At 39.1% G+C, this 15,292-nt stretch overlaps 1 protein-coding gene across 1 annotated transcript in view; it reads left to right on the top strand.

Moving 5' to 3' along the window:
• The window catches only part of RTF1 (Rtf1, Paf1/RNA polymerase II complex component, homolog (S. cerevisiae)), a 48,048-nt gene that overhangs the window by 9,546 nt on the left and 23,210 nt on the right, over positions 1-15,292 (top strand). The window contains exon 2 of the mRNA XM_008587594.1: positions 2,977-3,087. Within this exon, the coding sequence (XP_008585816.1) occupies positions 2,977-3,087 (111 nt within the window). The remainder of the gene's footprint in view (positions 1-2,976; positions 3,088-15,292) is intronic.

Below are 15,292 nucleotides of genomic sequence, written 5' to 3'. Positions count from 1 at the left end.
GGATAGGTCATCCCTAACAGATCTGATGGTCTCTTTAGGCATGTGGTGTTTGGAAAGCATTTTGGTTGCATATTGGTGTACTCAGCTGTACTTATGAGCCCTCAATAGAGTATAAAGGACTGAACTATAAAAAGTATCCTTACTAGGGCCGGCCCTTGGCTCACTTGGGAGAGTGTGGTGCTGATAACACCAAGGCCACGGGTTCAGATCCCTATATAAAGATGGCTGGTTAGCTCACTTGGAAGAGCGTGGCGCTGACAACACCATGTCAAGGGTTAAGATCCCCTTACTGGTCATCTTTAAAAAAAAAAAAAAAAAGACTAGCTTTACCATGAGTTCCCCCTGTAATTTCCTGTACAATTCTCAAGTTGTGGCAAGTGGACCTTTTACACTGTTAAGAGGTCTTTGCTGTCTCCATACTATTGTTTTTTTTTTTTTTTAAAGATGACCAGTAAGGGGATCTTAACCCTTGACTTGGTGTTATCAGCACCACACTCACCCAGTGAGCAACCTGCCCATCCCTATATGGGATCCGAACCCGTGGCCTTGGTGTTATCAGCACCACACTCTCCCAAGTGAGCCACGGGCTGGCCCCCATACTATTGTTAATAAGGTATTTAGTGTAGTAGGAGACGAGGGACTGTGCTTATCAGATGCAGTTGTTCATTGATGAAGGAGAGCCATTTGTTAGGTTTTGGTATAGAGTGAAACCTCTTTAACAGGAAAGCAGTACTAATATCTTAACACTTTAGTCACAGTAACTTTCAAGGGATGTCTACTGCACGTAATAGTTAATGTTTCAGTGAAGGATTTGATTGATAGAGTATCCAAGTCTCCATTATAATGAGTTAGTATGAAAATAGGAATCCTAGTGCATTTGTGAACCTCAAGGGATCAGGGAAGAGATTACTTACCCAGCAGTCTTTCTAAAGTTTATAAATTTGCATTAAGGTAATATGGAAATAAAGGTAATAGTAAAGGCCATAAACAAGTTACCATACAATCCAGCAATCCTACTCTTAGTATTTACCCTGAAATAAAAACTTATGTTTACACAAAAACCTGTACGTGAACATATAATCATCCCAAAATGGAAACAGCCCAAATGTTTTTCAGTTGGCGAATGGATAAACTAACTGTAGTACATCCATATAATGGAATACAAGTACTACGTAGCAATAAAAAGGGATGAACTACTGATACTTGCTGCAGCATGGATGAATCTCAAAATGCATTATGCCGAATGAAAGAAGCGAGACTCAAAAGGCTACGTACTGTATGATTTCATCTATACATCATTCTACAATAAACAGATCTAAGGGGACAGAAAACAGATCTATGGTTGCCAGAGGATGAGAGGGAGAGGTATAAAGAGGATGGGAGAATTTGGGAAGGTGATGGAACTGTCCTATATCTTGATTGTGGTAATGATTAAATTATGAATTTGACAAACTCATAGAACTATACATTAGACAGGATAAAATATACCATATGTGAATTATACCTCAAGTTTTTAAAGGACCATAAACACACAAATAGTGCTGTAATTTGCATTTGGTCCATAGGAGTTACCACTTTGGTATGAAAGAGTAGAGGGTTCTTACCATCTTTAGCTTTTTCAGGAAGTTGTTATGCTAATTCTCTCTAATGAAATGAGAAGAGCAACATTTCACGACTGCATACAAATAAGAGAGAGTGTCAGCTGCTTAATCTGAGAAGGTCATTTTCTCATTCTGGCCAAGCAAGGAGGGTATATTCCTAAAATAGAAAGAGCCTGGAAGAAGAAAACAGATACTTTGTAGCAATCTATTATTTTAAAATCTGTTTTGGCACTTGACCTGTAATTGTATAGCACCATCGTCATCACAGAATAATGCTACTAGTACTTGTTAGCTGTATTTTTTTCTCTTTTGGCAGAAGGGAAAAATGTTTTATACTAGTAAACCATGACTGAGTTAGAAGCCAGAATTCTGTCAGCCCAGGTTCGAATCCTGGCTCTATCATGTACTAGCTGTGCTACTAGGTAAATTACACAATTTGGGTAAATTACTTAATCTCTCTCTTGCTCCTTAGTTTATCTTTAAACGGGATGATAAGGATACATATTGTGGGTTGATGTAAATATTAAATATCAGGTGCTTAGAAAAGTATCTGGCATCTAGTAAGTGCAGTATATTGTGAACTGGTATTGGTATTAGCAGAGACCAGAGGAAGTAACTTTTTGTTGCATTTTTGAGTGACTGGATTGAGTCGGGGAGAACTAAAGGGAGAGGAGATCCATGTTACAGAGCAAATCCTGACTGTAACCATGGCTTACTTACTGGCACTTCCCTCCCCCTCTAATCTCACTTAAATCACCAGGACAAGGCAGAGGTGGTGAATGGGATTGTCAGGTTAGGATTCTGATCTAGTGGCCAGGACACTTACTGCTTGTTGTCAGACCTGGATTAAACACCAGAAATATACACTTCTTTTTTTCCAGTTTATACATTCAAAATATAAAATGACCTCAGAAACTTACAGTTTGTAAACTTATTCAAAACAGCCCGACAAATGACAATTTTACCATGAAATACAGTAAAAGGGATGCCCAGAGTATTAGTTAGCTGTACCAGTTAAAACAGTGAGGAGATTATCTTTGTTAACATGGTTCTTATCAGTCCCCCAAAATCAATGCTTCTATAGTTTAGAGAGGAATCAGCGACAATTTGGAGGTAGCCTCCAGTTCAGTTTCCCAGTTACTTTTTCATTTCAGACATACATTTCCCAGTAAGAAGGTGGGGGCAGATTTTGAAAACATTTCTTTAGCACCTAGGAATACTGGCAGTCAGTCTGTTCATGTGATAGAAGTCCCCATTATGATGTCCTTCAGGTGAAAGCACAATAAAAGAGATGTAGGGAAGGTAAGCATTTTATTGTTCTTAGATGTGCTTCTTCTGTTGAACAAAACTGATGTGGATTTTTCTGCCCTTTTAGGAGCTCTTGTCCCTAGCAAAGCGGAAGCGCAGTGACTCTGAGGAGAAGGAGCCACCTGTAAGTCAGCCTGCAGCCTCGTCAGACTCTGAGACGTCCGATAGTGATGATGAGGTGGGTGTAGAGGAGCTAGGCCTGTGTCATTGATGGGTATTTGCGGGTCCCGGAGTTGGTAACTCCTGGTGCCTTCATATCCTTAAACTGAGGCCTATAGTGTAAGATCTGTAAGAACTTATTAAGGAAAGAAAATTGTGTAAGGAAAGCTCTTGAATTGTTATGTTTGTTGTACTGCTAGTTACCTAGTGGTTACCTCTGCAGGGCGTTTGTGGCCATTTTTTTAGTCTTGGTTTTAGCCTTATTACAGAATAACGGGCACAACTTTACCTTTTTAAATTTTTTTTTCCTGAGTCATCTTTTTAATCTCATGTGTCATGTTACAAGAGAAATTCTATGAAGAATGCTGTATCTTAGTGAGAAATGCTTTAATGAAAGAAGATGGTTTCTTGGCGAAGATTGATTTGACCTTCCTCGGAGTGATGCTGTTAACTTTAAAGGAGGAAAATTGAACTGTTAATTGTCTAAACCAAGGTGACTTTCCCAAACTACCCCCCAAGAAGGAAGGCCCTAAAAGATCCAGATCCTTAATGGAAGACAGGGATGAGGGGAAAGGTGTTTGAAACACTCCTATGTGTTTGTTGTTTGATTTAAAATACTTTTTTCCAGGGCCGGCCCATGGCTCACTTGGGAGAGTGCAGTATTGATAACACCAAGGCCACAGGTTTGGATCCCTATATAGGGATGGCCGGTTAGCTCACTTGGGAGAGCGTGCTGCTGACACTACCAAGACAAAGGTTAAGATCCCCTTACCGGTCATATTTTTAAAAAAATTTTAAAAATGGGCCAGCCCGGTGGCGCACTGCTACAGTGCGCCGCTTGGGAGTGTGGTGGCGCTCCCGCCGAGGGTTCGGATCCCACATACAGACCGGTTCCCGCTCACTGGCTGAGTGAGGTGTGGGCGCAACACCAAGGTTTGCGATCCCGTTGCCGGTCCCGGTCCGGTACGGGCGCGACACTGAGGGTTGCGATCCGTTGCCGGACACGAAAAAAGACAAAAAAAAAAAAAAAATTTTAAAAATGCTTTTTCCCTTAGTAATTTCCTGGAGAGAAACCAGATATCACCTTTCTATTTAATCTCTTACCCTGCACTCTTGAAAATATTTTTCTTAACAATAACGTAAAAAATGTTTATTTAATATAATGAAATTTAATTAATAGCTGAACAGTATTTACCAGTTCCCTACATACTCAAATTGGGAATGATTGACTGTAGTGATATTTTCTTAATCTTAAATAATTTAATAGACCTAAAATTGCTTTCCACAGCAAGAGGTAGTGAATATTTATTTTATTATATTTATTTTTTTTAAAGATGACCAGTAAGGGGATCTTAACCCTTGACTTGGTGTTGTCAGCACCACATTCTCCCAAGTGAGCTAACCAGCCATCCCTATATAGGGATCTGAACCTGTGGCCTTGATGTTATCAGCACTGCACTCTCCCAAGTGAGCCACGGGCCAGCCCCTAAATATTTCTTCTTTTTTTAAACAGCACTTTTTTTTTTTTTCAGCTGGCTGGTTGGTACAGGGATCAGAACCCATGCATGACCTACATGATGTAAGGCTGTATGCTAACCAACTGAGCTAATTGGCCAGCCAATGTTTATTCTTTTGTTTATTTTTATTGGAGGAACTGTAACTCCTCTCAAATTCATAAAATAACCCAATCTGTTAGAAAATAGTGGGTTCTGTAAAGTAATTTGCTTTTTGCTTTTTCATTTTCTTTTTTTTTTTTGGCAGCTGGCTGGTAAGGGGATGTTTCTTGTTTTAATTGCATAGACAATACAGCAATACAAGAAAATCTTGAAATAATTCCCTCTCCCAGTATTCCTACAGCTACTTTTATTTTTTGTGTTTCAGAAGTTAACTGCTGTGATCCTCCTTTCCCCCTCTCTATATCCTATCAAGTTTGAATCTGTGTTGTATATCCGTAATGTGTTTGTGATCTTTGAAGTTCCTTAAGATACAAGCAGTAATCCTTGGAACTCTTTCTTTCTCTACATTCCTCTCATTAGATCAGGGTCCTAAGTATGCAGTTACTATAGGGATTCTCTTTATCCTTTTTAGCTGCTTCTACCAGGAGGGTAGAGTGTGTGTCCTCCATAGCATTAGAAGAGCCCAAAACTTGTGTTAGAATCGGGCCGACCCCATGGCGCACTCGGGCCGCGGGTTCGGATCCTATATAGGGATGGCCGGTTCGCTGGTTCGCTCACTGGCTGAACATCCTGCAGCCGGTCACAAAAAAAGAATAGATCCCAGATCCGTAAAAATCTTCATAATTTAGGGTTCCCTTTATTACTTGCAGCTACTTAATCAAGTCAAAAAGTTCTCACCTTAGAATACTACCCAACTGTTTATGCACTTATTGGAGAAAAGGTTAGATAGGTAAGCTGTGCCCTGCATAGTAGGGGATAAAACTTTGAGTGACTTTTCCCCTGCAAGGCTCTTAGCTCCTGCTGCTCCCTCCAGGTGCCAGCCTCCCAGCCCTACAGGCCCAGCCCAGAAATGGCAGTCTCTATATCATGGCTATTCTGGAAGATGCCTGTCTTTGGTTTGCATCACCTCTCTTTAGCCCGTGCTGCTAGCTTAACACAGAGCACTTCAAAATTTGAGCAAATATTTCATTATTTTGGACAATTAAGAAAATAACTATTGAGGGCCGGCCCGTGGCTCACTCGGGAGAGTGTGGTGCTGATAACACCAAGGCCACGGGTTCAGATCCCTATACAGGGATGGCCGGTTAGCTCACTTGGGAGAGCATGGTGCTGACAACACCAGGTCGAGGGTTAAGATCCCCCGGTCATCTTTAAAAAAAAAAAAAGAAAGAAAATGAAGATAACTATTGAAATCTTCTTTTAAATCCTACCAGTCACTAGAGAACTCAGTGGTATTACTGAACTCAGATTTATGGCTACTGTAGACATTTTAGGTTAGATAGGACTTCTTTTTTTTTTTAAAGATGACTGGTGTTGTCAGCACCACGCTCAGCCAGTGAGCTAACTGGCCATCTCTATATGGGATCCAAATCCGGGGCCTTGGTGTTATCAGCACCACACTCTCCCGAGTGAGCCACGGGCCGGCCCTGGATAGGACTTCTGAGAGATCCTTAGGATATAAAGTTTGAGACAGTGGTTCTTGCTTTTTTTTTCTTCCTCATAACAAATTTATACATCTTTCTGTGGGGAAAAAAAACCCACATACTGACATAGTTTGTTATATCTTCTCATTTCTGCTTTGGTTTTTATATCTTTATTACCTTCAAATTAGCCTTTTAGAAATATGGTTGTTAAAGGGCCGGCCCGGTGGCGCACTGCTACAGTGCGCCGCTTGAGAGTGCGGCGGCGCTCTCACCGAGGGTTCGGATCCCACATACAGACTGGTTCCCGCTCACTGGCTGAGTGAGATGTGGGCGCAACACCAAGGGTTGCAATACCATTGCCGGTCCCGGTCCGGTACAGGCGCAACACTGAGGGTTGTGATCCGTTGCCGGACACGAAAAAAGACAAAAAGGAAAAAAAAAAAAAAAAGAAATATGGTTGTTAAAGTGGCAAATCTCAATAAGAAGGAGACTGCTTATACCGGAAACTACTGTGGAGTTTTTTCAAATATGCCTCCCTTATTGCTCATTGTCATTAGTGAGCCATGAATATAGGTAGAAAGAAATATATTGATCCCTTCAGATTTGCTAGGGCAGAAAATTGGTCAATAAGAACTAAGTTAAAAGGTTAATGGGTAGTTTATTATAAGGAGAGACATGCACTGATTTTAGAGCAAGAAGGTATCTAGCTGATTGATGGGAGGAGGGGAAACAGAGAGAAGTATGAGGGGTTTTGATCCAGAAAAAAGTGGACAAACTGGACATTAAGCATAAGGTCCAATTAGTGAGGAATAAGATGTTTCATGTATAGTATCTTTAGGGGGAAAAACATCTAAGTTTAATGACAGAATGTACTTATTATTTTTGGTGAGTGAATTACTCTCAGTGATATCTTGAAGCACAAGTGAAAATAAGAAACAAGGCTCTTTCCATAACGTTTACATTGACCAAGCCTGGGAAATACTTTTATTTCTCAAAAATGTTGAAAAGAAGGTGATATATTATTATTATTATTATTTAAAAATAATTTTGCTTTGGCAGAGGATATTAGAACACACTTCAGCTGCTGCCGCACTTTGTCTAATATAGTTATATTCAATTTTGAACAACAAAAAGTTTGTTTTGGTACACCTCAGTGGTAGAAGGTCATAGTGCTGTGTTGTGGCATTTTGGTGCTGTCACTTTCTGTCCTGAAAACATTTGATAGGAGAAGAAGCCACAGTTGCAAACAAAAATGACAGGGAGGAAAAATAACCAGGTTAGGAGGAAAAGAGCTAGCAACCATTCACTCATGAGTTAGGGTTAAAAAAAAATGGCCAAAACAAAGAAGTTCTTTTGTTTAGAGAAACAGGGTCTTACATCAGATAGTTCCAAGTTCTTTTTAGAAACACGGTGGACCATATAGTTGCCAACTAGATAAGAAGGAAACGTAGATTTTCACTAATTACCAGTAAAAATGACTTTGGAAACCAAAAAAAAAGCTTTTTGTTGCTCAACATTGAATATGAGCTGGCTGGTTGCTCAGTTGGTTAGAGCATGGTATTATAACACCATGGTCAAGGGTTTGGATCGCAGTACTTGCCAGCCGCCAAAATAAAGAAAACACAAACAAAAATTGAATATAACTACATTAGACAAAGTGAGGCAACAGCTGAATTGTGTTCTAAAATCCTCTGCCTCAGCAAGAATTATTATTTTCTTTTTTTTTTTTTTCTTTTTATTGGGCTGCTGGCTGGTAAGAGGATCTGAACCCTTGACCTTGGTATTATCAACAGTACGCGCTAACCAACTGAGCTAACCAGCCAGCCCAAGAGTTATTATTTTAAAAAGCTTCATGTATAGTCTTGTTTTCAACATTTTTGAAAAATAAAAGCATTTGGCCCAACCCTGTAGTTCAGCACTTGTCACACCTGTTTCTTCTTCCCCAGAATTTTTGTCAGCTTTCCCAGGTTGCTTTTAAGTCCTCACCTGCCTCTTCAAAGATTCTGATCTCTTCTTACTTTTCCCCATTTCTTTTTTTTTCCCACTTCTTTTGTTTTTTTCCTTTTTATTTATTTATTTATTTTTTCTACTTTCTTTCTTTCTGAAGCTTCTTCCTGCTCTTTGTCTTATCCCATATGATCTTTTAGGCTCTCCTACTTTGATCTAGTTGTGCTACTACTCACACTTTCTTGCTGGATCCAATATTCTTATTAATAGAAAAAGATTAATAAAACATAGTGGAAAAAGATGAAACTTTTACTTAGTAACACTTTTCCAGGAGTCAGCATAGATATCTAAAAGCATTTTGTTATTGCTTTGCCATACAGACAATACTGTATAATTACTGTATACTTCCAATAAAGACCTTCACTGCTGAGCTCATATTTTTCTGTGTGTTCTGTCATTAAACTTAGGTTTTTCCCCCCTGCAAAGATACTTAGTTTTCATACACACAACACCTCTGGAGCAATGTGTTCCACATATATGAATTATCCCAATTACTGAAACTAAACTCTTGAAAGTTAAAAATATAAAACGACTATACTTGAAAACAATATTGATAGATGTTATTACAGATTGTAGTTTTTCTTGTCAATTCAAAGCTGTGACTATGAATGGCAGTTCTTGTACTGTGAAATAATACCTTCCAAAATATTCAGCTGTGTGACACTGCTTTTTACAGCTCTTCTTTCTACTCCGTTACTATAGGTAAGAAGTGGCCGTTGTGCTCATCTCCTGGTAATCTGCTCTACTTCCAAATTCCTGCATCTGTTCCTCTCTGGGGACAGGAAAACAAGGGACCTGTTAGACTTTAGGTTGGAATACCCTGCCTTAGTACTTGAACTTAGTGACAGCTGTTTGAATTGCTCACAAGCCTTATTTTTACATACTTCTTGGCTCTTGGCTATCTAGACAACCATACAGTAGCATCTCATTAATCTAGACATCGTTAAAATTTCATCACTAGAATTTGGAATAATAAAGTGATTTTTCATGGACCACTTACTGAAATTTGTTTACAACAAATTCTGACATTTCCTACAAAGTAGTGTAATATGTTATTGAATATATCACTTGTTTCATTTGTGTTTTTGTCTTTATAACCAAACTATAAGTGATTGAGTGCAGGGATTCTCTGTGTCTTTCAGTTAAATATATGTGATTGCTTGATTGTAAAGTACAATAATGTCTTTTGTACTTTGTCTGTTTTTTTTTTTTTTTTTTTGGCAGCTGGCTGGTATGTGGATCTGAACCCGTGACCTTGGTATTACCAATACCACACTCTAACCAAGTGAACTAACTGGCCAGCCCCTCTGACCCTTTTCTATCTTCAGGAAAAAAAACACCTAAATCAGGAACCATGCCTTCTCAAACACATGTCTTTTCTGGCCACTGTCAGTATCTAGAATAATGACTACAGAACCCTTTTGGCAATTGCTTTAACTTAGTATTACACTCAGTTCAGGTAGAATACTACAATGCCAAGGAGTCTTAGAGATCATTTGGACTCCCTTATTCCACGATATGAAAACCAGAGGCTCACAGAAGTTCTGATTTCCTTTTTTTTATCATAAAATAGTAGCTTACATTTATGTAGAATTTCATGGTTTCTACTGTGCTCTAAACTTTCCTTACTCTGTCTCCTTTTAGTATCATCCTACCCTGCTTGTAGTCTCCTTACTCTGTCGACATCCTTTTAGTTTCACATTACCCTGGTCAAGGCAATATTATTATTCCTACATTAAACATAGGAAACAGTCTCAGGTTATAGGTTAGGGCTGTGTACTAGGTCCTTTGAACCCTAATCCCAGTGTAGTTTCTCACTAGTCCAGCTGTTATTCTTGAACCCTATTTACTTCAAAGTATTTCATTTCACTGTAAATTCATTGTAAATACAGAGTAATTGGCTGGAATCATTTCTACCCTGGGTCCTAAGACCTAGGTATATGGGTATTCCTTGCCCATTAGAATCTCCTCTCTGAACTCTAAGTTTCTTTGCTTTTCTGCCTCTAGTATGCTTGAAGTACTCAGCATCTCAATGCTACTCAAGTCCAAAGCAACCACTCCCCACCCTGTGTTCCTTCCCATCCTTCAGCTGAATGCCAGGAGGGACAGCTGCTTCCCAGAGTAGGGACCTGCTTGTAACATCCCCCACACACTCCAGGTGGCATGGGGTTATGTATCACCCTTGTATCATTAGATAATTGTCCATTAGAGTATCTGCTACATTATGAGATTCAAACTGCTATCTTTTAATTTATTAGATAAGAAAACATCTTCCTTCCAGGACGTTTTAGGTTTTCTTCACTGCATATTTACATTAATACTTTCCTGGTGTTTGTATGGGGCTTGCATGCATGTATGCTAGGAAAGTAGATGACATTTGTATGAGAGTCCTGACTGACATGACCTTTCCCTTTCTCAGTTGGTTTCTGAACAGCTTTCAATAGGGGATGCTCTGGTCTTCGTAGTTGGAGCTCATTGGCTCATTCTTGTCTAATGTGTGGTGCACTTTAGGGCACTTTTTTTTTTTAAAGGTGACCGGTAAGGGGATCTTAACCCTTGACTTGGTGTTGTCAGCACCATGCTCAGTCAGTGAGTGAACCGGCCATCCCTATATATGATCCGAACCCATGGCCTTGGTGTTATCAGCACCACACTCTCCCGAGTGAGCCACGGGCCAGCCCCTGAGGACACTTTTAAGGTTACAACTGAGCTTGCCTTTCAGTAGAGCCATAGTTCCCCAAACTAAGAAATGCCAGGTCATTTCCTCTATACCCTCCTGGATGGAGAAAACATGACAACATTCCTTTAATATGGTTCTTTATTCTTTAAACTCCATTTACTACCACACTCTGGCAATGAAAGAGTTTTCCTTCTGTCTCAGAGTCAGGAGAATAAGGCTTTTGCAGGGATGGGTGAGCAATCTCTCAGCTAATGGCTGGATTAAGATATTTCTATATCAGTTCTCCTTGCCATAAGTCTTGACCATATTCTTCATGGTTTATTATTGTATTCTTGGGAGAAGAGGTGCTGGGCAAATATGTAAAATATGTGCTTAGACCAAAAAACATTCAGGAATCTCTGGTTTACAGGATTAAATGTAAAATATTATAAATGTGATCTATTCTCCAGGAAAAATATCTTTGTGAGATTTTTGGGTGTCACTTTGCCTTACTTGGGATGATAGAGACACAAAGGATTACTCAAAGCCCATTTCTTCTGAGCAGTGAGAAGCCCCAAAGGGGTTAGTTTTCCAGGAACCCTCAAGAGAGAGGCATTCCTCCTTGGAAAAATAACACCGGACTGGGGTCTTCTCCCAGTATTTATTTTCCAGGACAGGAGGTTACAGAAAAGGAACATAAATGGAGTTATGGCTAAGTATAGTTTAACAATAGAAGCTGGTAACATCAGTGAAATAACAAAGTGACATTCCATAATGTAATTTGCAAAAGGTTAAGTTGATCCACCAACAAAAGCTTGTTTTTAGCAAATACTGTCTTTTCCTACAGCAATTTCCTTAGTATTTTTACATAACCATCAAGTAACTTTAGGTTAACCTGCTCCAAGGGCATCTGTCCTTGAGCCAGCAATTTTGCTGTGTTACAATTCTTTATCTACAACAGAGACTTTAGCCTGGGGAAAGTTTCCTGTCTTTTGCAAGCTTAACATTTCTATGTGTAATTTTAAAAAGTTAGGTTATACCTGAAAGTACAGGGCTTTGGAAGCTAGGCCCTATGAAATACATTTGCTTTATAAATGTTAGTATACTCCACATTTGGGACCATTTGAGTCTTTTTCTCTAAATTATATAGGGACAGTAACAAGAGTGGCCTCCAAATTTTGAGTGATTATTTATTTTTGGGTGGTGGAAATACATGTGGTTTCTTTTTTAACTTTAAAAGTACTTTTCTGGGGCCGGCCTATAGCTCACTCGGGAGAGTGCAGTGCTGATAACACCAAGGCCATGGGTTCGGATCTTTAAAAAAAAAAACAAAACAGTACTTTTCTACACCAAGGTCAAGGGTTCAGATCCCTGTACTGACCAGCTGCCAAAAACGAACAAAAATAATTTTCTTTTTTCTCTTGGCTTCTGGCCATTATGGGGATTCAAACCTTTGACGTTGGTGTTACCAACACCACACTAACCAAGTGAGCTAACTCGCCAGCCCTTAAAAATACTTCTCTATGTTTTTAAAACTTCATATAATGAACATATGTCCTTCTTAAAATTGGATTTTAACGGTTTACTGGAAAGAAAATACTTTTTCAGAACCCTGTACTGTATTGGCCAGCTACTAAAAAAGTAATAAATAAATAAATAAATAAATAAATAAAATAAAATACTTTTGTAGAGAGTAAATATTCAAGAAGTTACAACCCAGCTTCCAAGTACTGAAAGATGTATTCATAAGAAGCTTTATTTTTATTATTTTTTTTTTTTTAAAAGATGACCGGTAAGGGGATCTTAACCCTTGACTTGGTGTTGTCAGCACCACGCTCAGCCAGTGAGCGAACCGGCCATCCCCATGCGGGATCCAAACCCGGGGCCTTGGTGTTATCAGCACCGTACTCTCCCGAGTGAGCCACGGGCCGGCCCAGAAGCTTTATTTTTAAAAGTAAAGTCATCTACATTAAAGTACACCTACGTTATAAATACCCTAAAACCTTTTCGCATATTGAGCCGTTGGTTGTTTGCTTTTGGCATGACAGGCTCTACCGAGTCAGCCTCATGGGAGGTGAGGCCGCTTCATCGTCTCATTTCTTATGAAAATTGTTGAAAGAAAAAGACAAGGTTCCCTTGTCATATTCAGGTTTTTCCAGGAAATTCCCTTTTAAATAAAAGCATTTTATTTCTTCTATTTTTACCTTTGTCTTTTCTCCCTCCTCTGCAAGGTGTAAACATCACAGACTACAAGTGAGTGACAATTGCTAAGCTTAGGCAGTGGCAAATTGAAGCAGATATATATACTGGGAAGAATAAGGAAGCCAGGTAGCTTCCTAGCACCTCCTGAGTTGGATTCACCTGTATGACTTCACATTTAGGTCGTTTTTGCTCTTATAAACACTTTTTTCCTCCTAGGGAATCTAGAGTTTGTCTCTGTTGTGCACAAGAAACCCAAATCTGGAGGCAAAAATAGACCTAGCTACTCTGGCACACATGTAACCCTTATAGCTCAGCCTTTACGCTCAGCTTCTTCATATTCCCATAGGGTAGAAGTACAAAGGGCCAAAGGGCCAAGACACTCTATTTCGAAAAGGTGGGTCCTGCCCATTTTTAAAACCAACAAATAAATAATGAGTATCTATTAGATGTGTCATTGAGGTATCTCTTGTAACAACAGCCAGTGCAGAAGATGTTTCATATATTATTGACTCTAGTAATATCTGTATTGTCAGCACAGAAAGTTGATATATTTTAGCTCAGTTAACTAAGAAATTGAACACTTTGGCCTCTTCTATTCTTTCAAACTGGCCAGGAAATTATTTTCTTTGAATGATTTGGCCAGCTGCCAAAAATAAATAAATAATTAAAAGAGAAATATTAGGATTTCTTTCTAGATAATGATCTAGGTGTTGAAATGGTAAACCGTTTGAGAAATAAATTCTCTTATAAAGAAGTTGCTGTTCATACACTTAATATATCATTCTAGAACATGTGGCTGTTGTATTTTCACTTGAGTACAAAAAGAAAAAAGCTATTAAAATAAGTAATAGTAAATTATAATGAAAATCAGAAGATTAAAATAGCACGCTTTTACAATATTTTATCACAGTCAGCAGTCTGTGGTTCTTAAGAATAACTCATATGGGCAATTTCTAAGATGGAAACCTCTTCAAAACTACCCCTCCATGCTCTTCCCCCAAATAAAGGACCAAAAATAAATTTACTTCTGACCTTAACTATTGTGAGGTAGAAGGTTATCATCCTATTATATAAGGAACAAAGACTTTGTGCTTCAGTTAAATGTTAGATATAGAAATTTCATATATAATACCAGATTTAATATTCAGTCTGTGATAATGGAAAGATGAAGAGTATTCTCTATAGTACATAAAATAAAGTTCTCAAGTAAGGTATTTTTACCTAAAATTATTCTAAATTGACAAGTTAAAACATCAAAGGAGATATAGATTAATAATAACTAAATAGTCTTTGTGAATTTTTAAAACAATTGTACGGTTGTTCAGCTTTATAATTAACGTACTTGGTAAAGATGATTTTGGGGGCTGGTTAACTGTGTGTTTGTCTTGCTGTTATTTTGGTGATGTAGATTCTGGATTCTTTGTGTTTAGATGTCTAGGATCTCCTGTTTATGATCCAATTTAAACATTATGTTATAGTGTAATGTATGCAGATTTCAAAAAAAGATATATACACACATACTTAATGATCTACTATACTTTCTGCTTTCTTGGAGTTGGTATCCATGGTGCCATCCATGCCAAAGAGTGGCCTTCATCCTTTCTCCCTGTACTTTCTGCACAATCTTCATTCCTTGCCTTCCTGAGACCCACCCCGGAACTATACCATCCTCTGTGTACTGAAACCTAAGACATGCCAACCCTTAGCAACTACTGCTCTCTCTTCCACAGAAAACGTTTGAAGCTGTTTTCTCTGAATTTTAGTTAACTCATTTGACTTGTCATAAAGTTGCTATCTTTGTTATTTTGCAATAAAAGTACATTAATTACATTTTTTGTTTATTATAGAAATTTTCTACTGTCTCTAAGAAATTTGAAACTAGAAGTTAAGAAGGTTTTTTTTTTTTGTCCTTTTTGAGACCGGCCGCACCGCGCTCAGCCAGTGAGCGCTGTGAGCGCACCAGCAGCCATCCCTGTATAGGATCCGAACCCGCGGTGGGAGCACTGCTGCGCTCCCAGCGCCAAACTCTCCCAAGTGCGCCACGGGCTCGGCCCAAGAAGTTTTAACCAAGGTTTCAAAAATCTGTATCTTTCTTCATATAAAGAATATCTGGGGCCGGCCCGGTTGGCGCACTGCTACAGTGCGCCGCTTGGGAGCGCGGCGGCGCTCCCGCCGAGGGTTCGGATCCCACATACAGACTGGCCGCTTACTGGCTGGGCAAGGGGCGGGGGCCACACCGAGGGGTGCGGTTCCGTT

This window comes from Galeopterus variegatus, unplaced genomic scaffold (assembly GCF_000696425.1).
Source record: "Galeopterus variegatus unplaced genomic scaffold, G_variegatus-3.0.2 Scaffold119, whole genome shotgun sequence".
In the NCBI taxonomy this organism is placed as follows: domain Eukaryota; kingdom Metazoa; phylum Chordata; class Mammalia; order Dermoptera; family Cynocephalidae; genus Galeopterus; species Galeopterus variegatus.
The sequence above is the reverse complement of the archived record's forward strand: the minus strand, read 5'-3'. Positions and strand labels throughout refer to the sequence as shown.